At 34.7% G+C, this 18,704-nt stretch overlaps 1 protein-coding gene across 1 annotated transcript in view; it reads right to left on the bottom strand.

Annotated features, from left to right (window-relative positions):
* The window catches only part of LOC113081202 (adhesion G protein-coupled receptor A3), a 107,342-nt gene that overhangs the window by 48,552 nt on the left and 40,086 nt on the right, over positions 1-18,704 (bottom strand). The window contains exons 9-12 of the mRNA XM_026253277.1: positions 17,408-17,630; positions 17,065-17,214; positions 6,731-6,892; positions 5,820-6,008 (exon numbers count right to left, since the gene is read on the bottom strand). Coding sequence (XP_026109062.1) covers positions 5,820-6,008; positions 6,731-6,892; positions 17,065-17,214; positions 17,408-17,630 — 724 coding nt within the window. The remainder of the gene's footprint in view (positions 1-5,819; positions 6,009-6,730; positions 6,893-17,064; positions 17,215-17,407; positions 17,631-18,704) is intronic.

Raw genomic sequence — 18,704 nt, 5'->3', positions numbered from 1 at the left:
TCTTTTAACTGTGTTATTGTTGTTGAAGCTCATCGCTTCGTCTGGACGCTGTCGACAAGATGATTCATGCTGCAAGCATCACAATGATTTGAGCTTCAAGAGACACACAATTAGCTAGTATTTCATTCTCAGTTCATGAGGGTGAATTTCAATTCAATTTCTTGTGATGCACAGAATCGGAACTGAAATGACAGATAAAGGAGTTTACGGAATTGCAATAAAAATTAATTTATATAAAACTAAACAGATATTTAGATGACATCTTCCATCTTATAAATTAGTTATATATGATTATATTTTATATACTGTATGGTTTGGAACGATGAACATATTTTTGTGTTTTTGAAAGAATAAACTCCAAGTTGGCATTTTTTTTAGTTAAAAACACAGTAAAAACTTTTTTTTTTTCACATAAATATTTGGACAGCACAACTGTTTTCAACATTGATTGTAATGATGCTGAAATTCAGATTAGTTCACAGCATTAAATTACATTTTAACAGAGAGTCACATCGAAAACACATTTTAAATTGTAAAAATATTTCATAATTTTTACTGTACTTTTTCATCAAACAAATGCAGCCTTGTTGGGCAGAAGAGACTTCTTTCAAATATTTAAAAATCATAATGTTTTCAAACTTTTTGACAATTACTGCAGATTCAATTTTTAAACTTCAAGGCTTTTTAAACCCATTTTTATAACTTGCAAAAATAAATAAATAATGCAATTTGGGTGTCTTCAAAATGTAATTAATTATAGTTGTACTTAAGACTGGCACTGCTCAAATTATTGCATCCTGTTAGAAGCTGATCGTTTGTACCCTCATTTCTATTGCAGTAAAATCTGGGCTAGAGATGAATGCAAATTCATTTTAGAGTGGATGTGCATGTGTGTGTATAAGTATTAAAGTCCTGCATGTATTGGTTTGCCCAGCTGGCACTCATGTCATGAGTGTGTGTGTGTGTGTGTGTGTGTGTGAAGAAGAAGATTAAATGGTCTCTGGTCATATCTGGACTCTTGTAGTGACCAGCGGCAGGCCATATGGCGACACTCATAGAGCCAAGAACAGACAGATAACATCTAAAATCTCAAAATCAAAACACGCCCATGATGGCATGATGAGATGAGTGCTTCTCCGTTTGTCAAATAAAGCACTCTGAAAATACATTAATGTTTATTATTGGGTTTGGGTTTGGCAAATAAGACGAATTTAGGTCAAAACACACTAATCTTTAGTGAAATCATCTTTAGGAGTGCAGATATTTCTGATTTTGATAAAGACCACAGAAACAGACTGAAGCAAACGCTCACAGACACAGCAAACCAAAGCCTGAACTACTCAGCTCAAAGATTTCTGAATATGACAATATTGGCAATATGAAGACTACAGCACATTTCCATACACAAATGGACGGGTGTTCGGCTTTATAATTATCAGTGAAAATGAAACCAACAGACCGTGACCCAGTCAAAATTACGAATGACGCAGAACTGCATCTTGGAAAACAATTATGCTGATTTGCAAAAAAAGGCCTAATATTATCTGATTTGTTGACACTGAATTCAAAAATATCAATAAAAACTTTCCACAAAACAAGAATGTATATAGAAGACATGCTTGAATGTGCTTATTAAAATAACAAAAGTATTCAAATGTCAAACATTTATTATGATAAAAGTAATGCTAAAAAAGTAGAAAAATCCATTCCCAGCTTATAATCCAATATTTAATGTCAAATAACATAACAAAATGTTGTGCATGACATAAAGTGCTGGGAATGGATCAAACTGTTGTAATGTGGCTCAGATTCAGACAGGAATCGTGTGCTTGTGGTGTTTTTCAGCTAATTAAGGGAGAATCCAAGACTAATTCAACACACAAATAATCAATGAATGCAAAAATGCTATGAAATGCATCATATTATTTAGTAAGAAAGCATGACGTGTACGAGAAAAACAGACACACCCACACGCACACACACGCGCGCAAACACACAATTATATTCCTTCTTAGAGAAAAATGTGAGAGTTTCCAGTCAGGATTTAGACCGTATCATAGTACTGAGACTGCTTTCCTTAGAGTTACAAATGATCTGCTCTTATCATCTGATTGTGGGTGTATCTCTCTAATAGTTTTATTGGATCTTAGTGCTGCGTTTGACACAATTGACCACAACATTCTTTTACATAGACTTGAATACTTTGTTGGCATTAATGAAAGTGCATTAGCATGGTTTAAATCATACTTATATGACTGGCATCAGTTCGTAGCAGTGAATGAAGAGTTATCATATCGATCACAAGTGCAATATGGAGTACCTCAAGGCTCAGTACTAGGGCCACTACTCTTCACGCTTTATATATTACCCTTGGGAGATATCATCAGGAAACATGGTGTTAGCTTTCACTGTTATGCTGATGATACTCAGCTCTATATTTCTTCGTGGCCCGGTGAAACACACCAATTTGAAAAACTAACGTAATGCATAGTTGATATAAAAAACTGGATGACGAGTAATTTCTTACTGCTAATTTCAGAAAAAACAGAGGTGTTAATTATAGGACCTAAAAACTCTACTTGTAATAACCTAGAACACTGTCTAAGACTTGATGGTTGCTCTGTCAATTCTTCGTCATCAGTTAGGAACCTAGGTGTGCTACTTGATCGCAATCTTTCCTTAGAAAGCCACGTTTCTAGCATTTGTAAAACTGCATTTTTCCATCTCAAAAATATATCTAAATTACGGCCTATGCTCTCAATGTCAAATGCAGAAATGTTAATCCATTCATTTATGACTTCAAGGTTAGACTATTGTAATGCTTTATTGGGTGGTTGTTCTGCACGCTTGGTAAACAAACTACAGCTAGTCCAAAATGCAGCAGCAAGAGTTCTTACTAGAACCAGGAAGTATGACCATATTAGCCCGGTCCTGTCATTGCTGCACTGGCTCCCTATCAAACATCGTATAGATTTTAAAATATTGCTTATTACTTATAAAGCCCTGAATGGTTTAGCACCTCAGTATTTTAACAAGCTCTTGTTACATTATACTCCTCTACGTCCGCTACGTTCTCAAAACTTGAGGCAATTTGATAATGCCTAGAATATAAAAATCAACTGCGGGCAGCAGATCCTTTTCCTATTTGGCGCCTAAACTCTGGAATAACCTACCTAACATTGTTCGGGAGGCAGACACACTCGTGCAGTTTAAATCTAGATTAAAGACCCATCTCTTTAACCTGGCTTACACATAACATACTAATATGCTTTTAATATCCAAATCCGTTAACAAATTTTTAGGCTGCATTAATTAGGTAAACCGGAACCGGAAACACTTCCCATAACACCCAATATACTTGCTACATCATTAGAAGAATGGCATCTACGCTAATATTAGTCTGTTTCTCTCTTATTCCGAGGTCACCGTAGCCACCAGATCCAGTCTGTGTCCAGATCAGAGGGTCACTGCAGTCACCCGGATCCAGTACGTATCCAGACCAGATGGTGGATCAGCACCTAGAAAGGACCTCTACATCCCTGAAAGACAGCGGAGACCAGGACAACTAGAGCCCCAGATACAGATCCCCTGTAAAGACCTTGTCTCAGAGGAGCACCAGGACAAGACCACAGGAAACAGATGATTCTTCTGCACAATCTGACTTTGCTGCAGCCTGGAATTGAACTACTGGTTTCGTCTGGTCTGAGGAGAACTGGCCCCCAACTGAGCCTGGTTTCTCCCAAGGTTTTTTTCTCCATTCTGTCACCGATGGAGTTTCGGTTCCTTGCCGCTGTCGCCTCTGGCTTGCTTAGTTGGGGTCACTTCATCTACAGCGATATCGTTGACTTGATTGCAAATAAATGCACAGACACTATTTAACTGAACAGAGATGACATAACTGAATTCAATGATGAACTGCCTTTAACTATCATTTTGCATTATTGAGACACTGTTTTCCAAATGAATGTTGTTCAGTGCTTTGACGCAATGTATATTGTTTAAATCGCTATATAAATAAAGGTGACTTGACTTGACTTGACAATCTGACTGATGGACAGCATCCTAAACAATAAAATATTTTTTTCCCCGGCCAGAATATATAATAATAAAATACTTAAATCTATGCTTAATATAGGTTTTAAATGGTATATAAATATATTTAGCACGTTAAAAAATATCTATATTTCTTCATTATTATTTTTGCCCTTATAATATACTTTAAATGTTTATGCAATATATATATATATATATATATATATATATATATATATATATATATAAAGACAGACTTGTGATGTTATTTCTGTTTCTGTGAGGACAGAAAGACGACAGAACGGACTTGTGATATTTGAATCTGTGTGAGTGATGTGATCAGATTATGATATTATCTAAATCTCCCAGAGACTGACACACGGCAGGCAAATGAAGTCCAGATCCAAATCCATCTCAAACAGAAGTCAGCGGCTCGTTCACTCATTAGTGTGCATCGAGATCATCCGCTGTCTGATTTACACTCAGCTTCACTCGTCCTCCTCATTAAAGCAATGTCCCGAGATCAGCTCAAGAGTCCTGCATTACAGTCTCCACTGAACACAAACGGATTATTACAGAGCAAGAACTACCAGCTCTGGCAAAGAATCTGACAACCCTGCTACCACAAACTTACTTTACACTAAGATGCTTTCAGTAAAAGGATGATTGGATCTTTTAAGTGAACGGTAGGACTTTGTTCACAGATGCAGTTCATTTTTATGGGCAGATTTTGTGCCTTTGAATTACACTGCCTACATGTAAAGAACCTATATGAGGATATATGCACATATATGATAATATATATGCTGCATATATGCATATATATGCTACATAATGGCGTCAGTCAGAGCAAGAAGTACCAGTCAGGTAAGAAAATCTTAAGTTTTCCTTGTGTTAAGTCAAGTCTTTAATTTCTCTTTGAGTTTCTGTTTTGGGGTGCTTTTGTTTTGCATTCTAGTTTTGTGATTTTGAGCGGTTGGGAGATGTGAAAGCACATGACTTTCTGTAACGTATTGACTTTAGTATATATATATTTATACTGCCTTTAACTATCATTTTGCATAATTTTGTATGTGAAGAATAAAAATCTTGAATCTTGAATCTCTTGACACACTGTTTTCCTAATGAATGTTGTTCAGTTGCTTTGACGCAATGTATTTTGTTTAAAGCACTATATAAATAAAGGTGACTTGACTTGACTAGGGCTGAAACAATTAGTCGACATTATCGACAACGTTGACGATAAACAAATTGTCGGCAAATGTTTTTTGAGTAGTGGTTTGATGTTGTATCTACCAAATGTGAGAGCATGCAATAATGCGGTTTGACCAGTGTGGCGCTGTAGAGCAAGACTGTATTACAGCTCTCCTAATTCAGGTCAGAAGAAGAAGACAGCGCTTCAGTTAACCTGAGAACCTGAGGCTGCTGAGCGGCGTTTGGATGAATGTGTAAATATATACTGCGCACCTTCCTCTCAATAACTACACAAACACAACAAAAACTGACCACGATGTAAAAGCAGCATTTAAGGACACATTAGATTACAGTGATGTGGATGTTTGCACGAACTCTGAGGTACATATAATATAGGAAAACAGCCCATTTTATATATTAAAAACCTATATTAAAACCTACATTAAAACATATGAGTTAATATAGGTTATTTCCATGTGGGTGCATGGTTTTTATTTTCATATCATATTTTATTTCAACCGAGTCATCCATGTTAAAAAGCAGAGAATGTGTGTTTAATGGGTTTTTGGACTCCGGGCCGGTTAGAGCCTCACCTGTCTGAGCTGACCCACAGGTGACCCAGAGACGTTCAGTGTGTGGCATCTAAAGTTGAGGAGGGTGTTGTGATGTGAAGCGTCGGCCACCGGGGGCAGCAGAGGCAAACGCTGCTCCACCGTACACAATAAACCCATGAGAGCGTCCGGCCGAAGCAGCTGCGCCTCCAGAGCGATGTTCACCGAGACCTGCCACACACACACACACACACACACACACACACACACACACTAATCACTCGCTGGAAAATAAACAGCATTCATTGTTCGAGGTTCTGTTGAGTGAGTCAACGACTGATTATGCAAACACAAAAAGACTAAACAAAAACTCCATTAACGATCCCAGTCTGTGACCTACATTATCAGAAAAACCACACGTCTGTCATTACGTCAAGATTTATTCGGTTATAGATGCATAAAAGCCATCATGTATTAATCTACATCAATAGACCACGGATTCACAAACGCAAGATTCAGGGAATAAATCAACAACACACTAACCCTTCACATTAGTGTTTAACTTGCAAAACCTCAAGAGAAATACATGCCAGTTATTAGAGCCAATTAAAACTAGATAATAAAGGCTTAGTTAAAAAAAATAATAATAATAAAAAATTACATTAAATTAACATAAAATAAACAAACTTTTATTTTAATGTAGAGCAACATTTAATTATTTATTTTTAACCTGATGTACTAAATAACTAAAACTTAAATTAAAAGTATTAAAATATATAGAATAATATGTAAAAATGTAAATAAAATGCATTTTGTGTTTGTACTATGTTTGTTCTTGTTTTTTTATATATTTATTTTACAAAAAAAATAAATAAAATAAAATAAAATAAAATAAAATAAAATTAGGGGGAAAAAAAATTAATCGTTCCTAATAAAACGTGTTCTAAGGTGACCTTGGAGATGCCTGTGGTGTTTGCTCCGAGTGTGAGGTCTGCGATCCGCTCCACACACTGGACGATCCGTGTACACGCTCGCGCCTCGCTCTGAGCCATCCACAGAACATGTTCCTCCACCGCCATCATGTTACTGGCCACGTCCAACACGTGATCGGCCAACTACACACACACACACACACACACACACACACACACACACACACACACACACACACACACACACACACACACACACACACACACCGTCACAGATCTCAGTCAGACTCACACTGTGCAGGTATGAAATTCAATGGCCTCTGTTCTATACAATACAATATATTGAAAAGTAAATAAATATTGAAAAACATAATAAAAATAATAATAATTAATTAGATATCATATTATGATTTTTGCATGGTAAGTAATAAATAAATAATATCAATGTAAAAATATACATATACATATATACATGCATGCATTCATATAGTAAATGTGCTACCCATAAATTGAAACAAACGTTTCTGAATATGTTTAATTTTCATGTAAACCCATGTATTAACTAGAGAGAGATATGAATAAACTATATATATATATATATATATATATATATATATATATATATATATATATATATATATATATATATATATATATATATATATATATATATATATATATATTGATTATATAATTTATTATTATATATTTAAATGTTTCTATTTTTCTTTTTAAACTTTATTGTAAATGTAATATATTTATTTTGATACTGTATATGCATTTATTTATTTATTATTAATTAAATGCATTATTTAATAAACTGTAATATATTTTCTGGAATATTCCCATATATATTTATTTCATAGAGATATGTTTATGCTTTCTCTGCTCATCTCCATCAACAGACTGTACTGAACTGAATTTATTTCCAGTACAAATCATCAAAACCTGTGAGAGCATTCATGAGATTGAAGGAGTGGATGCCGAGTTGCCATATCCTTCATACTGATATTATATTATATTATTACATGATTTCTTGTTTGACTATTAATCAAATTATAGCAAGAGTGAAATGTGTAACCTTATGTGTGCTGTATTTCTTTTCCTCAAGATTAATGTCCACATATTATGTGTGTGTATCCAACCGTAATGATAAGACACTCGCCAGTGCTAGAAAGCCTTGAATTTTAGATAAGTTCTCTGTGTACGTGTGTTAGTATCTGTCTGTACAGGGAGAAACTCAGACAGTCCCAGGACAAACGATCAACTGCCAGTGTCCAGCATATCAGATATACGTCTTTGGAGAGTTTTATCTAGGTTTTGGAACCAATCAGAATTTTGTTGACTCATGTATTGACGCAATTAGTATCCTCTGTCAGGGTATAACTGTGGTTGATTTTGTATTGTACTGGGGGCGGCCTGCGAACTCCTTCGAGAGTGTTGAAGCTGACTTCTGCTGATGAAATTGCAAACTATTTTCTTCAAGTAAAATTATTATTATTAATTGAACTCATCTCTGAGTCCTGGTCTTCATTGCGACATATCTGGTCCTTGGGTTTTAACTGTAAATTCCCCTACAGTTAATGGTGGAGGATCGGCGGGCAATAGTTCTTTGGTGACATCCCTGATCAATCATCAAACCAAGGTAGGAAAGATTTTAGATTTAATATTATTGGTTAGGGACTGTCTGTAAGTGGAGGGGGTCGAGAGAAGGAGGAACGATAGACTCACTCAGACGTGAGGGGGTAGACACCAGCTCCAGGGTGGAGTAGGTAAATTGGTGTCACAATATACCTGTAAATAAGTAACCTTGTGAGTATAAGGGGTACAAGTACACATCGGTAGGTCTTGATATAAGATATTTAGAGATGTGTACAGTTACAGAGGGAACAGGTGCACACCTATGGGTCTTAGAGAGAGACGTAAAAAATTTCTAGGTGTGCACAGTCCAGGGGGGGACAAAAACGCATTCTTAACAGGCATGTGAACCCGTAAAGGGCAGTGCTGGGTCAAGCACAGAAAGCCGAAAAGCACGAGAGGCCATAAAGGGCAGTGCGTTTACGGCCAGGGAAGCCAAAGTAGGGGTATGGGAAATCCCGAGAAGAATGTAAGACGCTAGACGGGGGTTCTAGTCGTATCTCGCTCTTCCAACTCTCGATCACCCACCATTACAGACAGGGGCGCCCCGAGCTTAGAAATAGGCCAGGTCAGTGGTTAGGGAAAAGAGTATCCAAAATTAGTGTTTAAAAATAAATAGTGATAATTCATATGTGCACCTATAAAAATATAGGGATATATGCAAAGGGAAAGTATTGATTGATCTGGGATGCCTCAGGAACAACCCCAAAAAGAGCTAAAATGTAGTTTTCATGACCCTGATTGAATTGGACCAGTATATGGAAATTCTGGAATATACTTTGCAATTTCATCACGCAGAAGTCAAGTGCTGTTGGTAAGATCGCCGCCTCAATATGTTTTTGGTTTATGATAGAAATATGACTGACAAATTAGGTAACCTGGTAAGCCCTGATAGAAATAATGAAACAGAAGAGAGCAAATGCTGTAAACAGTTTGGCTCTGAAGCTCTGACTTTAAAAATATTCTCTGAATTCATTGAAAGAATGATCAGTCTGAGCTTTGATTCTGATTGGAAAGTTAAAACAAAAAAATTGATTGGCTTTAAACAAAGACAGAACCAGAGAAATAAACATTTATAAATGTATGTGCCGATTTGTTAAAAATAATCCCAGAAGTAACTGAGTGATGATTTAATCTGATTCTCTGTGCATAGAAGGTTCAAATGACAAAGAATGATATCATAAGATCTGTTCCAGTTCTTATATAATTGTTGAAAGTCCTGACAAGGAATACTGAACAGAATTCTGGGTTAGTGAAAAAAAAAAAAAAAAACTGAAGGCACACAAATTGGCAGTGGCATTTTGGAAAAACTTAGAAGCTTATGTTTTGCTTTAAAAGATAAAATTGCTTTGACTACAATGAAGCCATTGTTTATCTCATGCTGGCCCCCACCATGATTCTGGCTTAAGCTGTAAAAGTACCAGAGACATGTTCTGAGTGGAAAATTTGTAATTCCTATATTTACTAATGTTTGGCCAAAAGATTAATTTTATTGTTGGATTGCAAAATTGCAGCCACGCAGCATCATAAAAATAAAATAAATAAAATAAAATGAAGAGAAAAGAAAATTATTGTTTGTTTATGAGATGATAAAGTTGTAAACAAGTAACATAAACGGGGGTTTCAAAGTAACTTTGAAGACAGCATGCTAGCAAGACCCGAAGTAATATACCTGGGTCAGATAACCTCTGACAGATTTAAAACCAATGTTGAAATTCAGAAGCCATGGCCAGAATTAAGTGAATGAATAAATACAAGTTGATGTAAAAGTACTGACAATGACTTCAAAAAACTTTGAGAAACATTTGAGTTGCGAAAATAAAGTAAAAATACAAATATAAAGATGTTTATTTTTAAAATGCATATAATTTCTGACAAGTTTTGTAAAATGATAGTATGATGAAATTAGGTTAAAAATGAATGAAAATGCGAGTCCTGAATCCCTCAGAGTTCTCTCTCTCTCTCATTCAAAGTAAGCTAAAATGCCGTTATCTGAGCTTGTGTTTAAGTGATAAGATATTTATAGTACAGCACAGTGTTTCAGTCAAATCATAGGCAGAGATGCTAAAGGACATGATAAAAAGAGTTCAGATTTAATGCATTAAGAGGGCAATTGGTAGTTAAATGTTTAACTGCCCAATGCATGTAAGAAATAAGAGATTATAAAAATAATGAATAACAATTTAGGAGCAATTGTTGATGAAACATGAGGTCTTCAAAATCATAATACAGACCCTGAGCTATAGATGTAATAATTTTGAATAGTTAAACAGTTGTATTGCTATTTGTTCTATGACCAGTAACTTATCTGTCTTATTTTAGTCTCCATCATCATACAGGGCCTGTTGGCTCCAGCTACAGAAGCAACAGAAAATTACAATGAATGGACGGGTGTGAAAAATAAATTGACTGAGTAATCTCAGCATGATAGTTTGGAGGTATCCAACTGATTTTAGCAATTAAATATTAGTTTGATTAACCCTTTTCAATGTTTTAACACTAGTAGGTGCTGTCATTGGCTCTCATGGTTCTTGAGTGCACCTTTCCTAAGCTGCAGGAAATACTGGATTCTGGAAGAAGACTGTCGAGGATGTTGCAACGGGAAAGAGTGGTTACCAGTGTGCATGAGGTGATTTCTCAATGACGGGTAAGATCCTCTTCTGGCCAATAGGGGACAACCTAAGGCAGGGGGTCACCGCCACTGGGCACCTGCCCTGAAGGGAGGTGTTATATGTGAGATGGTAGTGGAGTTGAGCGGATGCTTGATAGGCCTAGAGCATCATTAAGAGGGGAACTGTATGAAGTACAGCAATCTGCCTCAAAATGTGAGCTCCTCCAGACCTGATCACCAGCAACCGCATTCCTTGACTGATTGTTGTGACAAGCGTCCACAACTTGATGCAACTATGCCAGTGGATCACACCCTGAGGAAAAGAGGCTTATTTATAAAGAGTTAATGGCAATGCGCTTTCAAGAACCATCTGAGACCATGTGATGACAGACATTATTTTGAGACAAAATTTCTTATGAGGCTAAAATTATATTGAACTAATATGTCTATAGCATAGTCTTTACTCATGCAGGTCATTAGGCATGACACAAGATGATAACAAGATATGGTGGTGGCTAAAAATGAAGACTGCTTCTGCTTAATCAAGAGATGGTTTAGATAACAAAGGTTAAGGGAATCAAGCATGTAAGGTAAAAATAATTTTAAAGAAATGTTCCTAGCATTATGTATATTAAACAGTTTAAACTGAGATTTGAGATATAAAAACTTTGACATTTTTAACCTATTTGAATAATTTAGGGTTATATGTTGTAATGAATTAGATATTATAGACTAAGTAAAAGTCTGGCACAAATTGTCAAAATAAATAATATTTTGCACAGTAAGAGAGAGAGAGAGAGTGCTTGAGTGGAGGCAGGGATGGTGATCTTCTTCTTTTATTGGCCTGCTAAGTCAGAGTAACCAAAACAGAGCAATGATTTGAAGACCAAAACAACCAAGCTGATTTTACTCTAAATAAAAATCATTAATGAACAGGCAAACTTTGAGATTAGATAAGAGACTAGGTTCAAACTAGGTAAAATGCACAGACAATGTTTAAGTTTAAATCCTTCCGATTTAATACCAAAAGCAAACCTTAAATATGAGCTGTTAAAATATGAATGTGTTAAGTATGTGCATGCACAAGGATGGCTACTATAAATTTTTGGGGGACAATTCTGTTCCTGTTTTGTTTCAATTGAGTTACTAACCTCTGGAATGAGTGTTTTATCATTACAGATGTGTTGAGTGAAATTACTTTACAGAAGTCGGTAATTCTGAGTGAAACTAATGAAAAGACAATGCCGAACATGGGACGAGCTTTAAGTGGATTGGTTATCCAGCTCTGTCTGCTACTGGTAATAATGACTTGTTTTGTCTTTTATAATGCTGATTTAAATCACTCTCTGGATTAATATGTTAAAGAGTGTTTATATGATTGGATTTGTGAAATTTAAGTTTGCCGTCCAAAATGGGTTTAAAATCCATGCCTAAATTTAAATGAGGGTCTAAATTTTAACAAGTTAACACTTTGTTGTTTGAATGGTAAAGGTAAATATTTTAGACGGCAGAAAAACAGTGACAGATTGGCTACGTCACTAACCAAATTATCCAGAGAGCACCCTCACATAAAGAAGCCTGGTGGGAAAACAAAGGAGTGAATCCTGCTTGTGTAATATAGTGCAAAAGCTTTATGTAGTGGTTTATGTAGAACAGAGATAAGTTGAACAAAAACGTGTGGATAGCCCCTTAATGGAGCAAATCCATAACAAGAGGTTTGAATTAATTGAAATAGCACAGCAAAAAAAAAATAATAAATAATAATAATAAATTTAGTTTGAACAAAACAATTGTAATAGGCTCTATGGAGCTGCTTATGAACACCTGTCAGGTCAAATCAAATTAATATTGTGAACACTGACAGGGCTTTTTGATAATGTATATTGTTTCAATACAGATTTACAGAAACTGAGGATGTCTCTTTAATAAATATTTGGGCGTTTAGAACTAAGTAATAGTATTGTTCATTTAGTAATAGTATTGGGAAATCTGTGTGCTCTTTTTTAGTTTATAATAATTTATGAGTAAATAAATATCACAACCAAATGACAAACATGAATGAGGGTTTTAAAGACATTGATCACGTAGCTGATGTGTAAGCATTTCTAACTGACAAAACAGTGAGAACTAAATTGACTTAATACGATGTACTGAGGATTTGCTTCTGAATGTGTCATTAATATAGTCTGAGTACAGTAATATGGTATGATAATTGACAAGATTTGCATTTAAAAAAAAAAAGGTAATAATAAGGCAATGAGTATGGTTAACAGTAATGTCCTGGTATAAAATACATGCATGACAATAAGTGGATAGGTTAGTTGTATTTTTGAAGTTAGACACTTCGATACTTAAAATGTAATTTTGATCAAATGTTGTTAACAATGACAAGTTTGGAATGAAAGGGTAAAATGGATATTCAATCTCTATAATTGTACCATTGATCGGGAAAATGATAGATTTTCATAAAATAAGGGTATCTTTACTGGGATTTAGGTTATAAGCAATGTCTGTATTTGGTATCTGTGAGGTGACTGAGGGTCTGACATATGTCAGGAATGCAATAACAGTGGTTATTCATTTAGCCCGGCTTCCAGAGAATAATATATATACGTTTATTGTAATGAGTTTATTTTAAGATATGACCAAATTAACTAAAATTCATCATAGTTGTATAAGACATATTAAAAGAAAACAAATAAGACAAATATCCTTCTTAAGGGTTTAAAAAAAAAATGAATTGGTTATAGTGTATGCGGTTTTCTTTAATGATTTGTTAAATCTGGTTAATGAATATGCAAATTTAGTCTTAAGGCTGTTAGATAAATGTTTTGTTTTAGAGGGTAAGTGTGAAGTAGCTGTAGTAGGAAGAGAGGTATTTACAAAGATATGTTGATGAAAGTATATATGGATGGAGGACACTTTTCCAGGTAGAGGGACACACAGAATAATTCACTGGAAAAGACATTATGTGAAGAAAGACTAGTGCAAGTGGCGATATTGTGGGATTAAGTAAGTAGATGAATGTATATGGGAAGTAAGAATGATTATGGGAAGTATTTTGTACAAAATAATGTGTTTATTACTAGAAATGTCAGTCAGTACCAGAGATCTTAAGTATATGCACCTGCTTAAGTTGACAAACAGCCTGCATTATTAGCATGCATCACAACTACAGCTGACCTCATTTATTAGACCAGATGTGGGGTATTAGACCCCACATTGATCTAAAACGGGGGACTGAAGGAGTGGATGCCGAGTTGCCATATCCTTCATACTGATATTATATTATATTATTACATGATTTCTTGTTTGACTATTAATCAAATTATAGCAAGAGTGAAATGTGTAACCTTATGTGTGCTGTATTTCTTTTCCTCAAGATTAATGTCCACATATTATGTGTGTGTATCCAACCGTAATGATAAGACACTCGCCAGTGCTAGAAAGCCTTGAATTTTAGATAAGTTCTCTGTGTACGTGTGTTAGTATCTGTCTGTACAGGGAGAAGCTCAGACAGTCCCAGGACAAACGATCAACTGCCAGTGTCCAGCATATCAGATATACGTCTTTGGAGAGTTTTATCTAGGTTTTGGAACCAATCAGAATTTTGTTGACTCATGTATTGACGCAATTAGTATCCTCTGTCAGGGTATAACTGTGGTTGATTTTGTATTGTACTGGGGGCGGCCTGCGAACTCCTTCGAGAGTGTTGAAGCTGACTTCTGCTGATGAAATTGCAAACTATTTTCTTCAAGTAAAATTATTATTATTAATTGAACTCATCTCTGAGTCCTGGTCTTCATTGCGACATATCTGGTCCTTGGGTTTTAACTGTAAATTCCCCTACAAGATTCATAAAAAGGGACGATAATGAAGGTTATTTCTCATTAAATTCAGAGGCTCATCCTCATTTAATGAAGGAAAACAGGCAATGTTCCCAGCTGCATTCCAAAACTATATTCGATTTCATTCATTAAAAGAATACATTTCATAATCTCACACTTACATTTTGCACAGCCTGTTTTTACTGAGCTCAAAAATATATTATTACACTTTTAAAATTAATTAAATAGTTAATTATTTATATATTTTAATTATAATTGATTAAATACTATTATGATATTTAACCATACATTAAATTATTGCATTTATCTATGCAACCTAAATTAAAACGTAAAATTCACTGAATTAATTCAGTGCATATACAGTAAAAGTAGCATATTAAACTCAGAAACTGCTAGCAAAAATAAAACATGCAATTTTGATTTACAAAGACTGAAACTCAATTTTCTTGTAAAATGTGCTTGCAAAATATTTATTTACAACCTTGAAAAAAATAAATGAATTTTTACTGTGCACTGTTGATTTGAAAACATCTGCTCATAAAATGTTAACCTTGAATGCACAGTCAATTAAACGTGAATAAGAGGCTCTTCCAAATGATTGGAAATGTTTGCATACTTAGCATGCAGTGTGTGTCTGGCCTGAAGGTAATATATGGCAGCATGAGTTACGTAATTAATACCAATTTCCCCAAAGCGAGCGAGTGTGTTTTCTCCTCATTCACACATAAACAGCCTCCTAGAGCTCTTGTGATGGAGAGTGAGCGTCCGCCGGTGTTATTAAAATGCTAAACGTGTTGACTGAACATGTGCACATAATACTTAAAGCTGAAAATAGCTGATAACAATGTGCATCTAAATTACAGAGCGGCGGAAGAAGAGACTGAGTCATGCATCAGAGCGTGATATATTCCACTGGAGTCGGACATCACTTTTAAACATTACAGTCTTGCTCAGGGTTCATCACTCGTTTTCCAGCTCAAACATCTGAACATCCTTAAATCAAGACCAAGTCAATTTATATCAAAAAAAAAAAACTATCCAGATCAAGTCAGTGCTTAAAACCACTGAAATACTATTGAAGATTTTATTAATATTTTATTAATAGTAATTTTGTCAATTTTTAAGTATGTTTTTGTATTATTATTTCAGTTTTAGTTCAAGTTATATTAGAATGTCAACTTTATTAAGTTTAATTTAATTTAAATTTAAAATAATTTAAATGACAAATTATATTATATTAAACAATATTTAAATTATTAAAGTTTTTCTGTTTAAATGTTATTTTATTTCAAGTAACAAAAAGTTTGTATATATATATAAAAGTATAATAACCCTATTTATAACAATATTTTGGCAGATTTTGTTTTATTTTTTATTTAAAGCATTTTTTTTATAGCTTTTATTAATTGAAATTGTATTAATGTTTATTTCAGTTTTATTATATATATATATATATATATATATATATATATATATATATATATATATATATATATATATATATATATAAATTATTTAGTATTATTTTGTTTGTTTGTTTGTTTTAGGGTTTTTAAACTAGAGATCTTGTAAAAATCTATATATATTATTTCCAGTAATTACCTTTTTCCCGTTTGGAAAGCTATAATAACCCTACTCATAGCAAGATATTTTTGTCAGATGTTCTTTCTTCTTTTAAGCATAAACTCACTTTATTTTGACACGTTTCCCAGAAATGTGTCTTAATGAGGTTTTAAATCTCTCAGCTGTTTAAGCAAAGACAAGATATTCTTCAAAAATATCTTGTTTTCTGGGAAACTGATCAAAATGAAGTGAACTTATGCTTCAATGAGAAAAAAGACATTTGTTTTCCCTCTGAATCACATTTTTATGACTCCTTCACCAGATATTTTTTGTTCTTGTTTTAATCAAAAACACTTCATTTTGACCTTCATTTTCAGATTCTCAAAAAAAAAAAAAAGTTAATGTTAATGTATTTTGATTTAAGGATGTTTAGATATTTCTAATAGAAAATAAGACATAAATACTGAGGAAGAAATACTTTTCTCCGGAGGGCGGAGTCAGATCGAGGCCACGCCCTTTTCTCCTGAGGGGCGGAGTCAAAGCGGGACACATTTACTTAGGTGCAAAACTAGGAAAAATACTGTAGCTTTAAAGATGAAGACAACCTTGCTTTTCTTAAACAGCAAATGTTTATTACATGAGGATTGTTTGATTGGATTTGAGTTGAAGACATCCTGATGGCATGTGACTCTGACCTCTCTGACATGATCCACCAGACGAGTGAGTCTCTCGACCAGATGAGTGACGAATATCACATCCATCACGTCTCCAAACAGCGCCGCCCTGCTGGTGAGAGACGAGAGCTGCTGCGCCAACATCAGAGCGCTGGAGACGTTCACCGACCGCTGAGAGACAACCAGATCACAATCATTTCAGCATGTATCTACATATATATATATATATCCCTGAGAAACTTCTGGTTTTGTTGGTTATGACTGCTTCTATTGTTCTCATTTGTAAGTCGCTTTGGATAAAAGCTAAATGACTGAATGTAAATGTATAAAACATGATGATGGTGATGATGATGAAGGTGCAGACCTGTGTGAGCTCGTGCAGGTTGCGGGTGAACTGGCTGGTGTATGAGCACTGGTTGTAGTCGTGCTCCGCCCAGCGACCCGTACGGTCACACCTGCGCCACGCCCTTTTCTCTGGAGGGGCGGGGTCAGATCGGGGCCACGCCCTTTTCTCTGGAGGGGCGGAGTCAGAGCGGGACACAGCACACGGCAGGAAGGCCATGAAACCAGCCAACGTCTTCGGCCACCTGTGAACATCATTCATCACATCAACAGACTGTTTGCTCTTATCTAATGTCACTTTTCTACATTCCTTGAGGATAACATAAAATTAAGCTATTTAATAATTGGCTATTTGATCAATATATATATATATATAATTGAATATATGTGTGTGTGTGTGTGTGTGTGTGACCCTTTACCAAATAAACTATCTTTTGGTTTTTCAAATCTTGTTTTGTGTAAATTTCTTGAAATTGAGATTTATGCATCATCTGAAAGCAGAATAAATATCTGAGATACAACTATTTGAAAATCTGGAATCTGAGGGAGCAAAAACATCTAAATATTGAGAAAATCATCTTTAAAGTTGTTCAAATGAAGTTCTTAGTAATAAATATTATTAATCAAAAAATACATTTTTATAATTTACAATAGAACATTTACTAAATATCTTCATGGAACATGATCTTTACTTAATTTCCAGCATCATTCCTCCAGTCTTCAGTGTCACATGATCTTCAGAAATCATGAAAATATGATGATTTACTGCTCAAGAAACATTTCTGATTATTATCAGTGTTGAACACAGTTGTGCTGCTCAATATTTCTGTGAAAACTGTGATGCATTTTATTTTTCAGGATTCACAGATGAACAGAAAGTTCAAAAGAACAGCATTTATTAGAAAAACAAATCTTTAGTAACATTATAAATGTCTTGACTGTCACTTTTGATTAATTTAATGCATCCTTGATGGAAAAAAAAATATATGTATATTTCTGACCCCAAGCTTTTAAATGTCTTTACGCAATTTTCCCACAAGATAAGGTTTGTGAACATGAACGGAGTCTGTTTGTTGTTGTCAGTAATGCACAAACAACACTAACTCATCTGCTAACAACAGACTCATTTCTCAGCGCGTTACAGTCATGTGCTGCACAAACACAGAGTGAACACAGAGATATAAAAGCAGCAATAGGACAACAGACTTTAAAATACAAGACACACTGAAGCATCACAGCCACACAATCTGTGATGTGGTTTTTAAAAAGAGTTCACTCAAAAATGGAAATTCTCTCATCATTGACTCACCCACATTTTG

Source organism: Carassius auratus, unplaced genomic scaffold (genome assembly GCF_003368295.1).
Source record: "Carassius auratus strain Wakin unplaced genomic scaffold, ASM336829v1 scaf_tig00033347, whole genome shotgun sequence".
Lineage (NCBI taxonomy): Eukaryota > Metazoa > Chordata > Actinopteri > Cypriniformes > Cyprinidae > Carassius > Carassius auratus.
Note: the sequence above shows the minus strand (reverse complement) of the source record. Positions and strands in the feature narration are given on the sequence as shown.